The 15,029-nt window shown below is 47.2% G+C and overlaps 1 protein-coding gene across 1 annotated transcript in view; it reads left to right on the top strand.

Moving 5' to 3' along the window:
• The first annotated feature begins 6,487 nt into the window (after positions 1-6,487).
• Positions 6,488-15,029, top strand: part of SGO2 (shugoshin 2) — a 32,353-nt gene continuing 23,811 nt past the window's right edge. The window contains 3 exon segments of the mRNA XM_075000881.1: positions 6,488-6,511; positions 9,312-9,465; positions 13,021-13,196. Coding sequence (XP_074856982.1) covers positions 6,488-6,511; positions 9,312-9,465; positions 13,021-13,196 — 354 coding nt within the window.

The following is a 15,029-nucleotide window of genomic DNA, read 5'->3' as shown; positions in this document are numbered from 1 at the left end:
TCATATCAAAATGCTGCTCTGCTGGCAAAAATAAGTCCTCCAAATAGATGTCCTGCTTTGTTTCAAAGTCCCCTGGATCTGCCAGAAGCAGTCTATGTCCATGGAGCTCAAGCAGACAAAAGCCGCATAGTCAGATTCATAGAATTTGGGTATGGATAGAACATCTGGCTGTAATACTATGAAACCAAGTCCCGACTATCTGGGAGCTGAATCTGAATCTGGGCTGTCAGCAAGAACTGACTCAGTAAATATGGTGAGCTCCCCAACCTCTACCTGATTCACCTGTGCTTAGGGTCTTCATTGGGTAGGAAACTGAAGAGGACTCATTTCTTGTGTTTGCAGGGACCAGACACCAAGCTAGTTCCGTGGTGAAACAACATGTTACTGCAACCTTTTTGTCTGGTAGAGATTTCACTGGTTAGATCATCTGTAGTCAGAAGTGGAGGGGCTGCAGAAAAAGTTTAACTAGCAGTGTTATGTATGTACATGCCAATATATGGTCAAAAGCCACGTTCATACATTTGTAAATGACTGATATAAACTCCAACTTAGAGTCCATGTTGAGACTACACCTCGTTCTCAGGCAGGTGCTCTTTGCAGAAGTGATGCAGAGCTGATCACTGCCACCTTGAAAACTGTTGTTGGCAGAAAAGCAAGTGACAACTTTTCAGAATTGTCTGAGAGGTCCAGACAGTTGAACAGGGTCCCTGCTTGCTGATATCTCCTGTTGGGATTTGCCTCTGATCAGCCAGTCATCCAAACAGGAGTAGACGTTGAGGTCTTATCAAGTGGGCCACTCCCATTTCATAAACCGTATTACTGCTGTTGAGAGTCTGACTTGCACTATCAGTAAAAATTTTATTCCACTGTGAATCTCAGATACTTCCTTTGAGTGGATGGCTATATGAAAGTATTTATGCTGCAAGTTAAGAGCCATGAACCAGTCTTGAGCCTGAATGAGAGACAAATTTGACCTTTCTGCACCTTACGTGGCATATATATTAGGCTCATTATGTCTAAGACAGGACAAAGACACTCTTTTTCTCTTTGGAATAAGGAAATATAGTGACTAGAAGCCTCTTCCCCCATACTGCTATAGAATCTCTTTTACTTCTTAGATGAAGTAAGAAGGCCACTTCTTTTTGCAATGGACTCACATGAAAAGGTTCCCTGAAGAGGAAAGGAGCAAGGAAGCAGGGTGTTGAAGTTTATGGGATGGTCTTGGGCAACTATATCCAAAATCCGTTTGACTGAAGCCCAACCCTGAATATTTTGTTTTGCTTTGTGGACTGTTACCAACACAGCCCAACGGTCTGGGGTGAGATTGACAGTGGCCACTGCACTCATTTTTTGACCCGTTCTGAATGGGAATTGTAGTACTGGTGACCATTTACTTTTTCCCTTTCACTGGAGCAGGGGTCAGCAACCAGTGGCTCTGGAGCCACATACAGCTCTTTGAGGGGTCACTTGCAGCTCCAAGCGCTGCTGCTGCTGACTCGATGTGGCGCTCCAGAGGCTGACACCTCCACTGCTGCTTAAACAAAAATCTAAATTTAGTTGCATTCTGTTGAACAAACTAGATTTAGTTGGTTGTTTAAGTGGCGGCAGCTGGAGCAACTCAGCTGGCAGCCGCAGCAGGGCAGGGAGCCGCCCCACCTGGGCGGAAGCCTAAGCCAGTGTGAAAGCTGCAGGGAGGGGCGGCCAAGCCTGTCCCTGCCAGAGCTGCGCAAAGAAGGAGGCAGCAGCATGGGGCAGCGGCCACGGCAGAACTGTGCACTGAGGTGAGTTAAGCCTATGGGAGGGAAGGACGTTGGGGCTCAGAGGAGTTAAGCCTGGGGGTAGGGGGAGGGAGGTTGCAGCTCAGAGGGGTTAATCCTAGTGATGGGGGGGAGGTTTGCAGCACAGGGGGCTAAAACCTGAGGATAGGGGGAGGATTTGGGGGCTGAGGTGGGTACAGCCTAGAGATGGGGGTAACAACTTTCTCACTGGCACAAATCATAATTTGTGCACTGTTCTTAAAATAGGAGTGATAAAAAGCACGGTGTGATGTTATTTATGAAGGACTGTCTTGTATTCATGTGCATTGCTGCTCTTGAAGGATTGATTTTCTAACTGAATTTGAAAAAAATGGCTCTTCTGTGATTACAGTTGTAGACCCCGGCTCTGGAGGAACAGTGGGCAACAGCTGACTTAGAAGCCGACTCTCCTGGGAGTAGGTAGCAGCAACCAATCTGTCCAGTTGTTGATAGTGTCGGCCCAGGGTCAGCGTGGGGAGTGTCTGGTTTTGCTCACGTAATGGTGGTGATGTTTTAGACTTTGGTTTGCTAAAGTCACAAGGGTTGGCAGAGAGGTGGTAAAAGCTGCAGAGAATATTGTCAGACCCAAACATTTTGGTGGAGAAGCTTCACTATAGCTTGTAATGCCCATGGGCTGGGAGCTGCTGACAGCAATCTCAGAATAGTCCCTTTTTCTTTGGGTATAAAGACTTATACTGATTGGGGTAAGCAATCCTAAGCAGGTGCCGAACATGGACCATTGTTTGCAGGTTGGCACGTATGGATTTATTGACCAAGTTTAATACCTAATGGGAGCAGTATTCTCTTGTCAAACCCTCCCCCAGAAAGAGTGAGCAGTGTAGTGCCCGCCTTTACGGGTTGGCTACCATGAGCTGGGAACTGGATCATCAAGTTTCCCCTTTAGCAAAACAGAATGAGCAGGCTCAAGAAGCCACAAAACAACAGGAACTGCTCTTAAAACAGCAGACCTGATGGTGGAGAATGTGAAGATCTCTTCTCTGACTCCTCAGGTATTCCAGCTGGAGAATCAACTTAGAGAAATAAGACAGAGGAGTATCACTGCTGAAAAAGCAGCTGAAGTAAAATCGGTGGAGCTGCAGGAAGCTCACGCCACCATTAGTGCCTGAAAGAGGTGCGGAATGGCTTGACCAGAGTGCTGGATCTGTACTAGCCCCCTTCTTCTCTGTTTAAAAAGACTACAGAAACAAAGTATCTCACTTTATTTTCATTTGCTTCTTATTACTTATGGAAGAGGAATTAAAAAGAATGAAAAATAGGGCAGAAAGAGTATTTTGGAAGAGTATTCAGAAAAGGACCCGGGGATTATAGTGGGTGAGAGGCTGGATATGAGTCAGCAGCATGCCCTTGTAGCCAAAAAGGCTAGTGGCATGTTGGGGTACATTAGAAGAAGCATTTCCAACAGATCTAGAGAAGTTATTCTTCCTCTTTACTCAGCACTGGTGAGGCCACAGCTGGAGTACTGCATCCAGTTCTGGGGCCCCCAGTACAGAAAGGATGTGGCCACATTGGAGCAGGTTCAGTGGAGGGCAATGAAAATGAATAAGGGGCTGGAGTACATGAGCTATGAGGAGAGGCTGAGATATTTAGGCTTATTTAGCTTGCAAAAGAGAGGACTGAGGGTGATTTCATAGCCGCCTTCAGCTTCCTGAAAGGGGGCTGTAAGGAGGATGGAGAGAGAATGTTCTCAGTGGTTGCAGATGGCAGAACAAGGAGCAATGGTCTGAAGTTACAGAGGGAGAGGAATAGGTTGGATATTAGGAAAAACAATTTCACCGGGGCTGTGTCTACAAAGCCCCCAACTTTTGCAAAGGGGATGCTCACGAGACAATTTGGGATATGCTAATGAGGCACCCCATGAATATGCAGTGCCTTATTAGCATAATGACAGCTGTGGTGATTTGAAAGTGCTGGTCTTGAATTGTGCACCGCTTGTGTAGATGGGGGCCTTTTGAAAGGATCCCCCAGTCTTCGAAAGCCACTCATTCCTATTTGGTTTTAGGAATAAGGGGCTTTCAAAGACTAGTGTGTCCTTTCTAAAGGCCTCCATCTACATGGGCGGCATGCAATTCGAAAGCAGCACTTTTGAATCACCAGTTGCTATTATGCTAATGAAGCACTGCATAGTCATAGCAGTGCCTCATTAGCATATCCTAAAGTGTCTCATCAGCATCCCCCCCGTTGAAAGGCAGGGCCTAGTGTAGACATAGCCCAAGAGGGTGGTGAAGGACTAGAATCCATTACCGGGGTGGGGGGGGGTGGAATCCCTATCCCTCGAGGTTTTTCAGTTGCAGCTTGACGCAGTCTTGGCTGGGATTATTTAGGTGGGGTTGAATCTGCTTTAGGCAGGAGGTTGGACTCAATGACCTCCTGAGGTCCCTTCCAGCCCTAGGATTCTATGATTTTTCTTGTCTGGGGTCCCAGGAGGCCCCAAAAATGAAGCAGCCCGGGGCCCCCAAATCCACAAGGCCCACCCCCATTGGGCCCTTGTAAGTGGAGGAACTGGGGACAGCCTCCTTCCACTGGCCCTTCAGCGCTGCTCCAACTCTGCATTTAATGGGCCAGGGGCTCCCGGTGCTGTACAGGTGGCCAGGAGCGCAGGGTCCTTTTAAATCACAGACCAGGAGCAACTCCTGGCCCTCTCCGCGAGCCTGATTGCGTGGTTGCATTACTCGCACAGCCCAGCACTGTGTGTGGCGCTTTACAGCCTGCGGGAGACGGCAGCACGGCGGCATCTGACAGGGAATTTGGCCGGCACTGTGCCGGCAGCAAAAGCCATCGGAGACCCCGGGTCCGAGGCTGGCCTGTTGTGGCAGGTCGCCCGTGCGCCCAAAAGCTGCAGCACTTCGAGGTGCGCGCCCCCTCCTCTGCGCAGGGCAACCCCATGCCCGTCTCAGAGTCCTCCCCAGGGCCCCCGGCGCGCGCTGCTTCCAGCTCTAGCTCTGAGCCCGCCGCGCTTCCTGCCCTGCCCGCGCGTTCCCACCAGGCCTCCGGCACTGACCGCCCCGCCCCCAAGCCCAGCTGCGAACGCGCTTTTCCATAAGGCCGCACGCGCGCGTGCGCGCCCCGGCGGTGTGGTTTAACGGCCGCTGTTCGAGCGCCCGGACTGCTCCGCTCGTGCCGGGAGCAGGTGACGGGCAGGGGGCTCGCGCCCGCGCTCTGAAGTGCGGTGACAGACGGAGCGGAGGGCGGGTACCTGAGGCAGCTCCCTCCGGGGTATGGCCGGAGCTGGGTCGATTTGCGCGCCTGCCATCTACTCACTCACCCGCCTACCCACCCACGTGAGAGGCGTTGGTGTCCCCCGCGCACTTCTGCCTCCTCTGGTTCCCGCCCTTTGCTCTGTCGGGGTCCCTGCCGTTTCGGACCGCCCGCTGTGCCGACTTCCTCTGCCCTTCCCCACTGGGGCGCGGGACAGCCACGCGCCTCCCGCCGTGAGAGGGCTTTGGGCGGCAGGAGGCCTTCGGCCCTCTGGAGGGTGGTGAGGCAAGCAGGGCAAGCGCTCCGCTGTTCCCTCAGCGGAAACCTCCTGGCACCAGAGCTGTGAGGTAGCGTAGTGGTGCGGCACCCTCCCGCTGGGCGCGGCTGCCCGCCTGCTCAGGTCGGTAGTTTCCGTCTCTTCTCCAGGGTAGCTTGGGGCCGTTTTCACAATTCCCCGGTAGCTCAGCGTGGGGCCTGTCCTTGGCACGTGCAGCACAATCGTCGCGAAGTCTGGAGCCGGTGAGCACAGCCCTCGTCCCTGGAAGCTGCGCACAGCTCAGGAGAAATCCAGATTCCCCGCCCCCCAGCTGATCAGTAGAGCGCCCGCACCCACAGCTAGGAGTTTATTTTTTTTCCTCCTGTGGGTGCACATGCACATAAAAATGTATTCCACACATTAGAGGGAAGAAATCCACCCAGCAATGAGAAAGATTAGAGGAAACATTGGAGCATCCTACCAGTAGCTGTTGCGTAAACTTTTAATCTCCACCGTTTCAGGTGTATTTGTAATGACAAGTGTGATCATTCGTATGTTTTTGGCTCTTTTAAGGGGATTCCATTGATTAAATGCTCTCCAAATGGCTGAACCGCAAAGGAGACCTGTCCCTTCAAGCCCAGTTCTTCTGAAGTGTCAGGGTTCTGTTAAACTTTAATTATACAGGTGAACCACCAGTTATTTTAGGTCTAATGGAAGGGGAGAGGGATTTTGTTTAATTTAAAAGGTTAAATGAGCTTACCTACATGCAAACAACAGTTTGTTAAAAGAATTGAAGACTGCTAGCTTTGATTTTTGTATTTAAATTACATGATTCTCATTTTTAAAATACTGCGTAAAAAGAACTTCCGAACTACTTTTAATTATTTCACATCTCCCACTTTTTGTGTGTGGTTACAATCCAGTGTGCATCCTTATCAGTTGGGACATGGAGACTGTAATCTGTAAAAATCCAAAATACCAATCAGAACATGACAGGACACTCCTCTGAACTAAGTGTTCCAACTCTTTTAGTTTTAACAAAGTCTTGTAGTGTTTGATGTTTTTCATGTTTTCTCCTGTGTGATGGTTACTTAATTAAGACAGAAAATGAGACTCAGCTGCTTGTTATGGACTCAGAAATTCAGGGTAAATTAAACAAAACCCTGAAATATATTTTGAAATCTCTTCATTTTAAGAAAATATCATGATTTTGAGAACCATGACAAGATTTTTAATGGATAAGGTTAGAAATATTTTACGCTCCAGTGTTAAGGTGAAGGTGGAGTTTTGTGAAGCTGATTTAGCAGAACACAAGAAGTAGGTTAGAGTATATTTTCTCTTTAAGTATAAATTTTGGTTAATCAGAAAAAGGTGACCTAGCAAGATCCAAAAACTGATACATTCAGTTTTCCCATTTGTTAAATACTTTAACATCTTAAACCATTATGGACAACTGAGTTAACTTGGAATTTTTACCTCAGAGCCCAGAGATCTCTGAAAACTGAGATATGTCTAGGTTTAGGAGGGGATAATTAATTCTAAATAAAGACTTCGTACTACTTATTTTTAGAAGCACACAGGCATCAATGGGCCCTTAAGAACCTGACATAAGAATAGATTGTACTGGATCTTACCAGTGGTCCATCTGGCTCATTGTCCTGTCTTCCATTTGGCTAGTGCTAGATACCTCAGAGAGAATGAAGAACAGGGCACTTACTGAATGTGTCATCTGGTCCCAATTTCTTTTGGACACTAAGGCTACGTCTACACGTGCAGCCAACATCGAAATAGCTTATTTCGATGTTGCGACATCGAAATAGTCTATTTCGATGAATAACGTCTACACGTCCTCCAGGGCTGGCAACGTCGATGTTCAACTTCGACGTTGCTCAGCCCAACATCGAACTAGGCGCAGCAAGGGAACGTCTACACTTCAAAGTAGCACACATCGAAATAGGGATGCCAGGCACAGCTGCAGACAGGGTCACGGGGCGGACTCAAGAGCAAGCCGCTCCCTTAAAGGGCACCTCCCAGACACAGTTGCACTAAACAACACAAGATACATAGAGCTGACAACTGGTTGCAGACCCTGTGCCTGCAGCATAGATCCCCAGCTGCCGCAGAAGCAGCCAGAAGCCCTGGGCTAAGGGCTGCTGCCCACGGTGACCATAGAGCCCCGCAGGGGCTGGAGAGAGAGCATCTCTCAACCCCCCAGCTGATGGCCGCCATGGAGGACCCAGCAATTTCGACGTTGCGGGACGCGGATCGTCTACACGGTCCCTACTTCGATGTTGAACATCGAAGTAGGGCGCTATTCCTATCTCCTCATGAGGTTAGCGACTTCGACGTCTCGCCGCCTAACGTCGAAGTTAACTTCGAAATAGCGCCCGACAAGTGTAGCCGCGACGGGCGCTATTTCGAAGTTGGTGCCGCTACTTCGAAGTAGCGTGCACGTGTAGACGCAGCTTAAGAGGCTTAGAGACACCCAGAGCATCGGGTTGCTTTCCTAACCATCTTGGCCGGAGTGGGCAAAATTCAGCCTGTGGTCCGGATGTGGCCTGCCAAGCCATTGGATCCAGTCCATAGGCTACCTTAGGCACAGAGCAGCCAATCAATGGTGTAAGCTGCTTCCTGCTCCCTATAGTGCTCTGCTCCAGATGTGGGGGAGACCTTGCATGCTGCTCCTACTCTCTTGTAAAATATCTTAGCGCCCATTGGCTGTTTTTTAGCCAACAGGAGCTCATAAATTTTGCTGGGGGGGGGGGCAGGAGTAGTGTGCAAAACCTCCCATTCCCCTCTGACATGTGGGATAGAGAGCTACAGGGAACAGGCAGAAGTTTTGAGAGGTCTGAGTTTACAGCGGGCAGAGAGCCAGCCACAGGGCTGCTGGCTGGGAGCTGCCCAGGTACATCTCCCAGTCAGAGCCTGCCTCTGCCACCCCAGCGTCTTCCTCCCTCCATTTCTCTGCTTCTCCACTCCACATAACACCCTCTGACCCTCCTGCACCCATACCCCTCCCCAGACCTTACACCCCAATCCCCCCACAAGTTGCAATCCAACCCCCTGCACCTCCTCGTTCAACGTCGAAGTAGGGACCGTGTAGACGATCCGCGTCCCGCAACGTCGAAATTGCCGGGTCCTCCATGGCGGCCATCAGCTGGGGGGTTGAGAGATGCTCTCTCTCCAGCCCCTGCGGGGCTCTATGGTCACCGTGGGCAGCAGCCCTTAGCCCAGGGCTTCTGGCTGCTGCTGCGGCAGCTGGGGATCCATGCTGCAGGCACAGGGTCTGCAACCAGTTGTCGGCTCTGTGTATCTTGTGTTGTTTAGTGCAACTGTGTCTGGGAGGGGCCCTTTAAGGGAGCGGCTTGCTGTTGAGTCCGCCCTGTGACCCTGTCTGCAGCTGTGCCTGGCACCCTTATGTCAATGTGTGCTACTTTGGCGTGTAGACATACCCTCGCAGCGCCTATTTCGATGTGGTGCCGCGCAACGTCGAAGTTGAACATCGACGTTGCCAGCCCTGGAGGACGTGTAGACGTTATTCATCGAAATAGCCTATTTTGATGTTGGCTTCACGTGTAGACGTAGCCATAGAGGTCAGAATAGGGAGATCAAAGGAATCTTTTTACATCTGGGATTGGTCGTTGATGCTGTGTGTGAAAGCAGAATAAAGTTACATGTACGTGTTCAAATTGCCAACTAATGAAATGTGTGAAGATTTGTGACGAATAGGTATACATCTCTGTTAACCAGAAAATTGGATTAACCAGAATGCCCCATTTCCTAATATTTCTGGATAACAGAATATATTGTGTATTTTTTTGTGAAGGGGGCAAGCAGAACTGCATGCAGTATTCAAGGTGTGGGTGTACCATTTTGAGTTCAGAGCTCGAAAGTTTGTTTCTTATCACCAGCAGAAGTCGATCCAGTGAAAGATATTGCCTCACATACCTTGACTCTCTGGTATCTGGGGACTATTATGACTATAACAAGACTTCCAGTAATGGTGTATTGTATACTTTTGGACTTCTCTCTGTGATAAACAGGCCTTTTTGACAATGGCAAACGAAGCAATCACTGAAACAGCTTCCATTTTCACCCTGGATTCTGTTAGAGAGAACATGAAGGCGAAGAATAGAGCTTTAAAAGATGCAAAATGGAATGCCTCTCTTGCATCTAAAATCAAAACTAAAATAATAAGTGAGTGTAATTATTTTGAACTATTAAGGTACAGTGAATGTGTGTACCATAGAAATAAATGGGAGGATGGATGTGCCTAATGTTTGCTGAATTGCCTACATGAAGAAGACTTGTTAATATTAATGTTGAGAATTTAAATATGGTCTTGTGGCTAAAACATTTTACTTGAAATGACATTTGGATTCTTTGACTGGTACTTTGTTAAACATTCTGTCTTTGATCTTTGGCAAATCAACAAGACCAAATCTTTTAAAAGTGCACGATAATTCCAGGTGTCTGAGTAGTAGTTGTGTTTGTTGAATAGGACTGCAATCTAAATGTAGTTATCCCATTTGGGCACCAAAATTTGTGGATTATTTTTTTAAATGTTGGCCTTAACTTGTGTGTGTCACTTTTTCTCATCTACAAAATGTGATGGGTTGTGAAAATCCAGGGACTGTGTATTAAATGATAAGGGTAATCAAAGCTTTTTAATACCTTTCTCATTCTCTGGGAAGTATCTGCTCTGTGCACTGAATAATCCAAGAATAGCTTCATTTTACAGACTTCATAGTTGAGCACATAAACATGTAGTTTTTGGCGTGGTCTATAGAAGAGGCAATGCAATGAGATAAATAAATGAGGTGAGTTTGTCATGTTATAAAGTTGGATTCTACCACTCTACTTCAAATATCTCGGCTATAGAGTGTGAGCTGTAAATACTCATTTGTCCTGAAGTCAAAAGTGTGAGGCTTGCTCAATACTGATTTGAAAGGTCACGGAATTAGTAGCAGGCACTGGAGGAAGTGCAACACGAAATCAAGATCTCCTTGCTCACAGCCTAGTGCACTTTCTGCTAGTCCAAAAAGTATTTTGATGAAGGAATAGAATCAGCTTTGCCTGTGTCTTGTGATCCAGTTCTGTGCGTTTTCTGTGCATAATGCAGAAAACTCAGCAGCATTTGGGAGCATACACAATGTGTTAGAATAGTAACAGAGAGGAAGCCGTGCTAGTCTATACACTATCAAAACAAAAAGCAGTCAAGTAGCACTTTAAAAACTAGCAAAATAGTTTATTAGGTGAGCTTTCGTGGGACAGACCCACTTCTTCAGACCATAGCCAGACCAGAACAGACTCAATATTTAAGACACAGAGAACCAAAAACAGTAAGCAAGGAGGACAAATCAGAAAAAGATAATCAAGGTGAGCAAATCAGAGAGTGGAGGCGTGGGGGGGGAAGGTCAAGAATTAGATTGAGCCAAGTATGCAGACGAGCCCCTATAGTGACTCAGAAAGTTCCCATCACAAATCGTCTGCATACTTGGCTCAATCTAATTCTTGACCTTCCCCCCCCACGCCTCCACTCTCTGATTTGCTCACCTTGATTATCTTTTTCTGATTTGTCCTCCTTGCTTACTGTTTTTGGTTCTCTGTGTCTTAAATATTGAGTCTGTTCTGGTCTGGCTATGGTCTGAAGAAGTGGGTCTGTCCCACGAAAGCTCACCTAATAAACTATTTTGCTAGTTTTTAAAGTGCTACTTGACTGCTTTTTGTTTTGAATGTGTTAGAATATTAAGAAAATGAAGCACAAGTGTCCAGTTGGTTCTACCATGATTGTGCAAATAGTTTGGTGTGGTGGAGTTTTTTTGTTTTGTTTTGTTGTGGTTGAGCAGATTTTCACAAGGACAGTGGAAAGCATGTCTCTTTAATTTTTAAATTACTACTTGAAAACTTTGAGATATTAGTTGTTTAAAAATGAACATATCTGGAAATATATTTTAACATTGGTAAAAATACTCATTTTTGTTGATGGAAATAGCTGCATAGTTTTTGTTCACACTTCAAAAAACAAAACAAAAGAAAGAAAAAAGAAATGTTCAGCTTGAGGCTGAGTGTATGACTGTCATGAGCTTGTATCTTGAAACTAACTAGATAGTTCGCAGAGTGATAAAGCAAGAGGAAACAAAGGTTTGTATTGTTTCTTAGCTCAACTGTAAGCGTTATTACAACTCTCTCAGAAACGTTATAAACCAGGGGTGGGAAATCTTTTTGGGGACAGAGGCCACTGACCCACAGAAAAATTACTCAGGAGCCACACAGAAAGATGGGGAGGAAGGACTAAGGCTAGATCTACACTAGGGTAGAAAGCTGATTTCTGATACAACTTTCTTACCTAGGGCTTGTCTACATTACCACCTTCCTTCAAAGGAAGGATGGTAATCAGAGTGTTGGGAGTTTACTAATGAAGTGCTGCCATGCATAGGCAGCACTTTATTACGCAAATTTCCCCCCGCGGCAACTCCAAAGTTTTAAACTTCAAAGTACCAGCATGCATCTAGCCACGGCGCACTGGCCAGTACTTCAAAGTGCCAGGGCAACTTTTGAGGAGTAAGGGGGCTTTGATGCTGCCCCGGCACTTCGAAGTACCAGTGGGTGCACCGCGGCTAGACGCATGCTGGTACTTCGAAGTTGCTGCGGGGGGGGAAGTTGCTTAATGAAGTGCTGTCTATGCATGGCAGCACTTCATTAGTAAACTCCCAACACTCTGATTACCATCCTTCCTTTGAAGGAAGGTGGTAATGTAGACAAGCCCATAGTGTAGTCCAGGGTTCTTCAGGTTCATGCTGACATCCCTTACTTCATGCGGTATTGTGGAGTACAGTGGTTGATGACCAAGCCCAGAGAGATCGATTTTGCTGCTTCTTAGCACATGTGGCAAAATCAAACTCTGGAAGATCAACTGCAGCACAGTCTATTGTCTGGTAAGTATAGATTCACCCTGAAGTTCAGGGCTCCCCTCAGGCCAGATTAACTCCTTCTGGGTCTAGTAGATTTTGTGGGCCCAACCTAGGCTCTGGGGTGGGGCCAGCAATGAGGGGTTCAGTGTGCAGGAGGGGGCTTCCAAGGAGCAGGCTGAGTATGCGGGGTCTGGGTGAGAGAGAGGTTGCAGGAGTAGGCTGGGGTTTTGGCAGGCGAGAGGGTGCTGAAGTGATCTGGGCAAGTGGAGTGGTGCGTGAAGAGGATGCACAGCTCCTCTGGAGTACATATGGCTCCATGCCCCACCGCCACTCCCAGGCAGTGCCTCCCTCTGCTTCTGGCTGCTGCTTCCAGCCAAGTGGAGCAGCGGGCAAAGTATCCAGACCAGCACTTCCCTGCCCTGCCATTTTCCCAGATGGAAGGCGGGGGGAGGGAAGGAGGGAGAGTAACAACATGAAGTACCATTTCTTGCTCCCCACCAAGCAGAGCACACGGACTGGATCCGGTCCTGGCTTGACTCGATTCAGGCCACAAGGCTCAGGGATCACTCCCATATCGCTTTGAGAATCTGGCAGTTGTGCTTCAGCCAAGCAAGCGGCCACAGGGTTGGAGCATGAGTGTTGACTCCCTGCCTTGGGGAGGGTGAGAAAGCTCCAAGCACCATGGGTTGGATGCAGGCTACAGGCCAGATTCAGCACCTGGGCTGTAGGTTTCCAACTGTTGTTACAGTTTGTAGCTGAGGCAGAGGCAAATTGTATGGATGAAGCTAAGAGGTGAGGAAAAAGTAGAAAATTATGTGTATTTTGTTTCTTTTTACAGACAATTCTTCTATTTTTAAGGTATCTTTAAAACACAATAATAAAGCATTGGCTCTGGCTTTGACTGTGGAGAAGGAAAATACTCGGAGGCTGAAAAATGAGAAGATCTGCTTACAGAAAGAAGTAGAGGAGTTGCATTTTCATAATGTCTTGCTTCAGCAAAAATTAAACTGTTTGGTATGCTGTTATTAGAATAATAGAATTATAAGATTGGAAAAGACCTTAGGAGGTCATCAAGTCCAACTTCCAGCTCAAACCAGGACCAATCCCAACTAAAGCATCCCAATCAGGGCTTTGTCAATCCGGGTTTCTAAAACCTCTGTGGCTGGAGATTACACCGCCTGTCTAGGTGACCCATTTCAGTGTTTCACCTCCCTCCTGTTGAAATATTTTTTCCTAATATCCACCTCGATCTCTGTCTTCCTCTTGAGATCATTGCTCCTCATTTTGTCATCTGTCACCACTGAAAACAGCCTCTCTCCATCCTCTTTGTAACCCCCCTTCAGGTTGTTGAAGGCTGCTGTTAAATCCCCCCTCTCTCTTCTCTTCTGTAGACTAAATAAGCCTGTATTTCTCAGCCTCGTAAGTCATGTGTTCTACCTCCCTAATAATTTTTGTTGCCCTCCGCTGGACTCTTTCCAATGCGTCCACATTCTTTTTGTAATGGAGGTTCCAGAATTGGACACAATAGTCCAAATGTGGCCTCACCAGTGTCAAATGAAGGGGACTAATCACTTCCCTGGACCTGCTAGCAATGCTCCTACTAATGCAGCCCAATGTGCCATTAGCCTTTTTGGCTACCAGGGCACGTTGTTGACTGATGTCCAGCTTCTCATCCACTCTGAAGCCCAGGTCCATTTCTACGGAACTACTGCTTAGCCTGTTGGTCTCCAACTTGTAGCAGTGACTGGAATTCCTACGTCCCAAGTGGAGGACTCTGCACTTCTCTTTGCTAAATCTCATCAGATTTCTCTTAGCCCAATTCTCCAAAATGTCTAGGTCACTCTGGACCCTATCCCTACCCTCCAACATATCTACCTCTTCCTCTAGCTTAATATTATCCATGGACTTGCTGAGGGTGCAATCCGTTCTCTTGTCCAGGTCATTAATGAAGATGTTGAAGCAAAATGGCCTCAGAACCGACCCTTGGGGAGTTCTGCTTAAAACTATTTGCCAACCAGACTCTAAGCCCTTGACCACAACCTGTTGAGCCTGATGATCGAAGCAGCTTTCTATCCACCTTATAGACCATTTATCCAGTCCATATTTCTATAACTTGCTGGCAAGAATTCTGTGAGAGACTATGCTGAAGTCCGGGTATATCACATCCATCACCTTCCTCATATCCCCATAGACAGTTACGTCATTTATAAAAGACAGTCAGTTTGGTCAAGCATTATTTGTCTTTGGTGAATCCGTATTAACAATTCCTGATCACTTTCATCTCTTCCAAGTGCTTCAGAATGAATTCCTTGAGGATCCCCTCTGTGATTTTTCCAGGAGCTGAGGTGTGGATGACAGATCTGTTATTCTCTGAGATTCTCCTTGTTCTCTTTTTTAAAGATAAGCACTACATTTGCCTTTTTCCAATCATCCGTCACCTCCCCCAGTCACAAGGATTTTTCAAAAATAATGGCCAATGGCTCTGCAATCATATCAGCCAACTCTGTTACCACCCTCAGATGCATTAGATCCAGCCCCATGGTTTTGTGTGTGTCCAGCTTTTCTAAATAGTTCTTAACTGTTCTTTCCCCACTGAGGGCTGCTCACCTCTTCTACAAATTGTGCTGCCCAATGCAGCAGTCTTGGAGCTGTCGTCTATGAAGACAGAAGCAAAAAACGCACTAAGTATTTCAGCTTTTTCCACATTATCTGTCAGTAGGTTACCTTCTCCATTCAATAACAGCCCCATGCCTTCCATGATGACCTTATTGCTAACATGCCTGTAGAAACTTTTCTCATTGCCTTTCACACCCGTTGCTAGCTGCAACTCCAGTTGTGCTTTGGCAT

The sequence above is a fragment of the Carettochelys insculpta genome, chromosome 8 (assembly GCF_033958435.1).
Source record: "Carettochelys insculpta isolate YL-2023 chromosome 8, ASM3395843v1, whole genome shotgun sequence".
In the NCBI taxonomy this organism is placed as follows: Eukaryota; Metazoa; Chordata; order Testudines; family Carettochelyidae; genus Carettochelys; species Carettochelys insculpta.
This window is presented reverse-complemented; position numbering and strand designations above follow the sequence as displayed.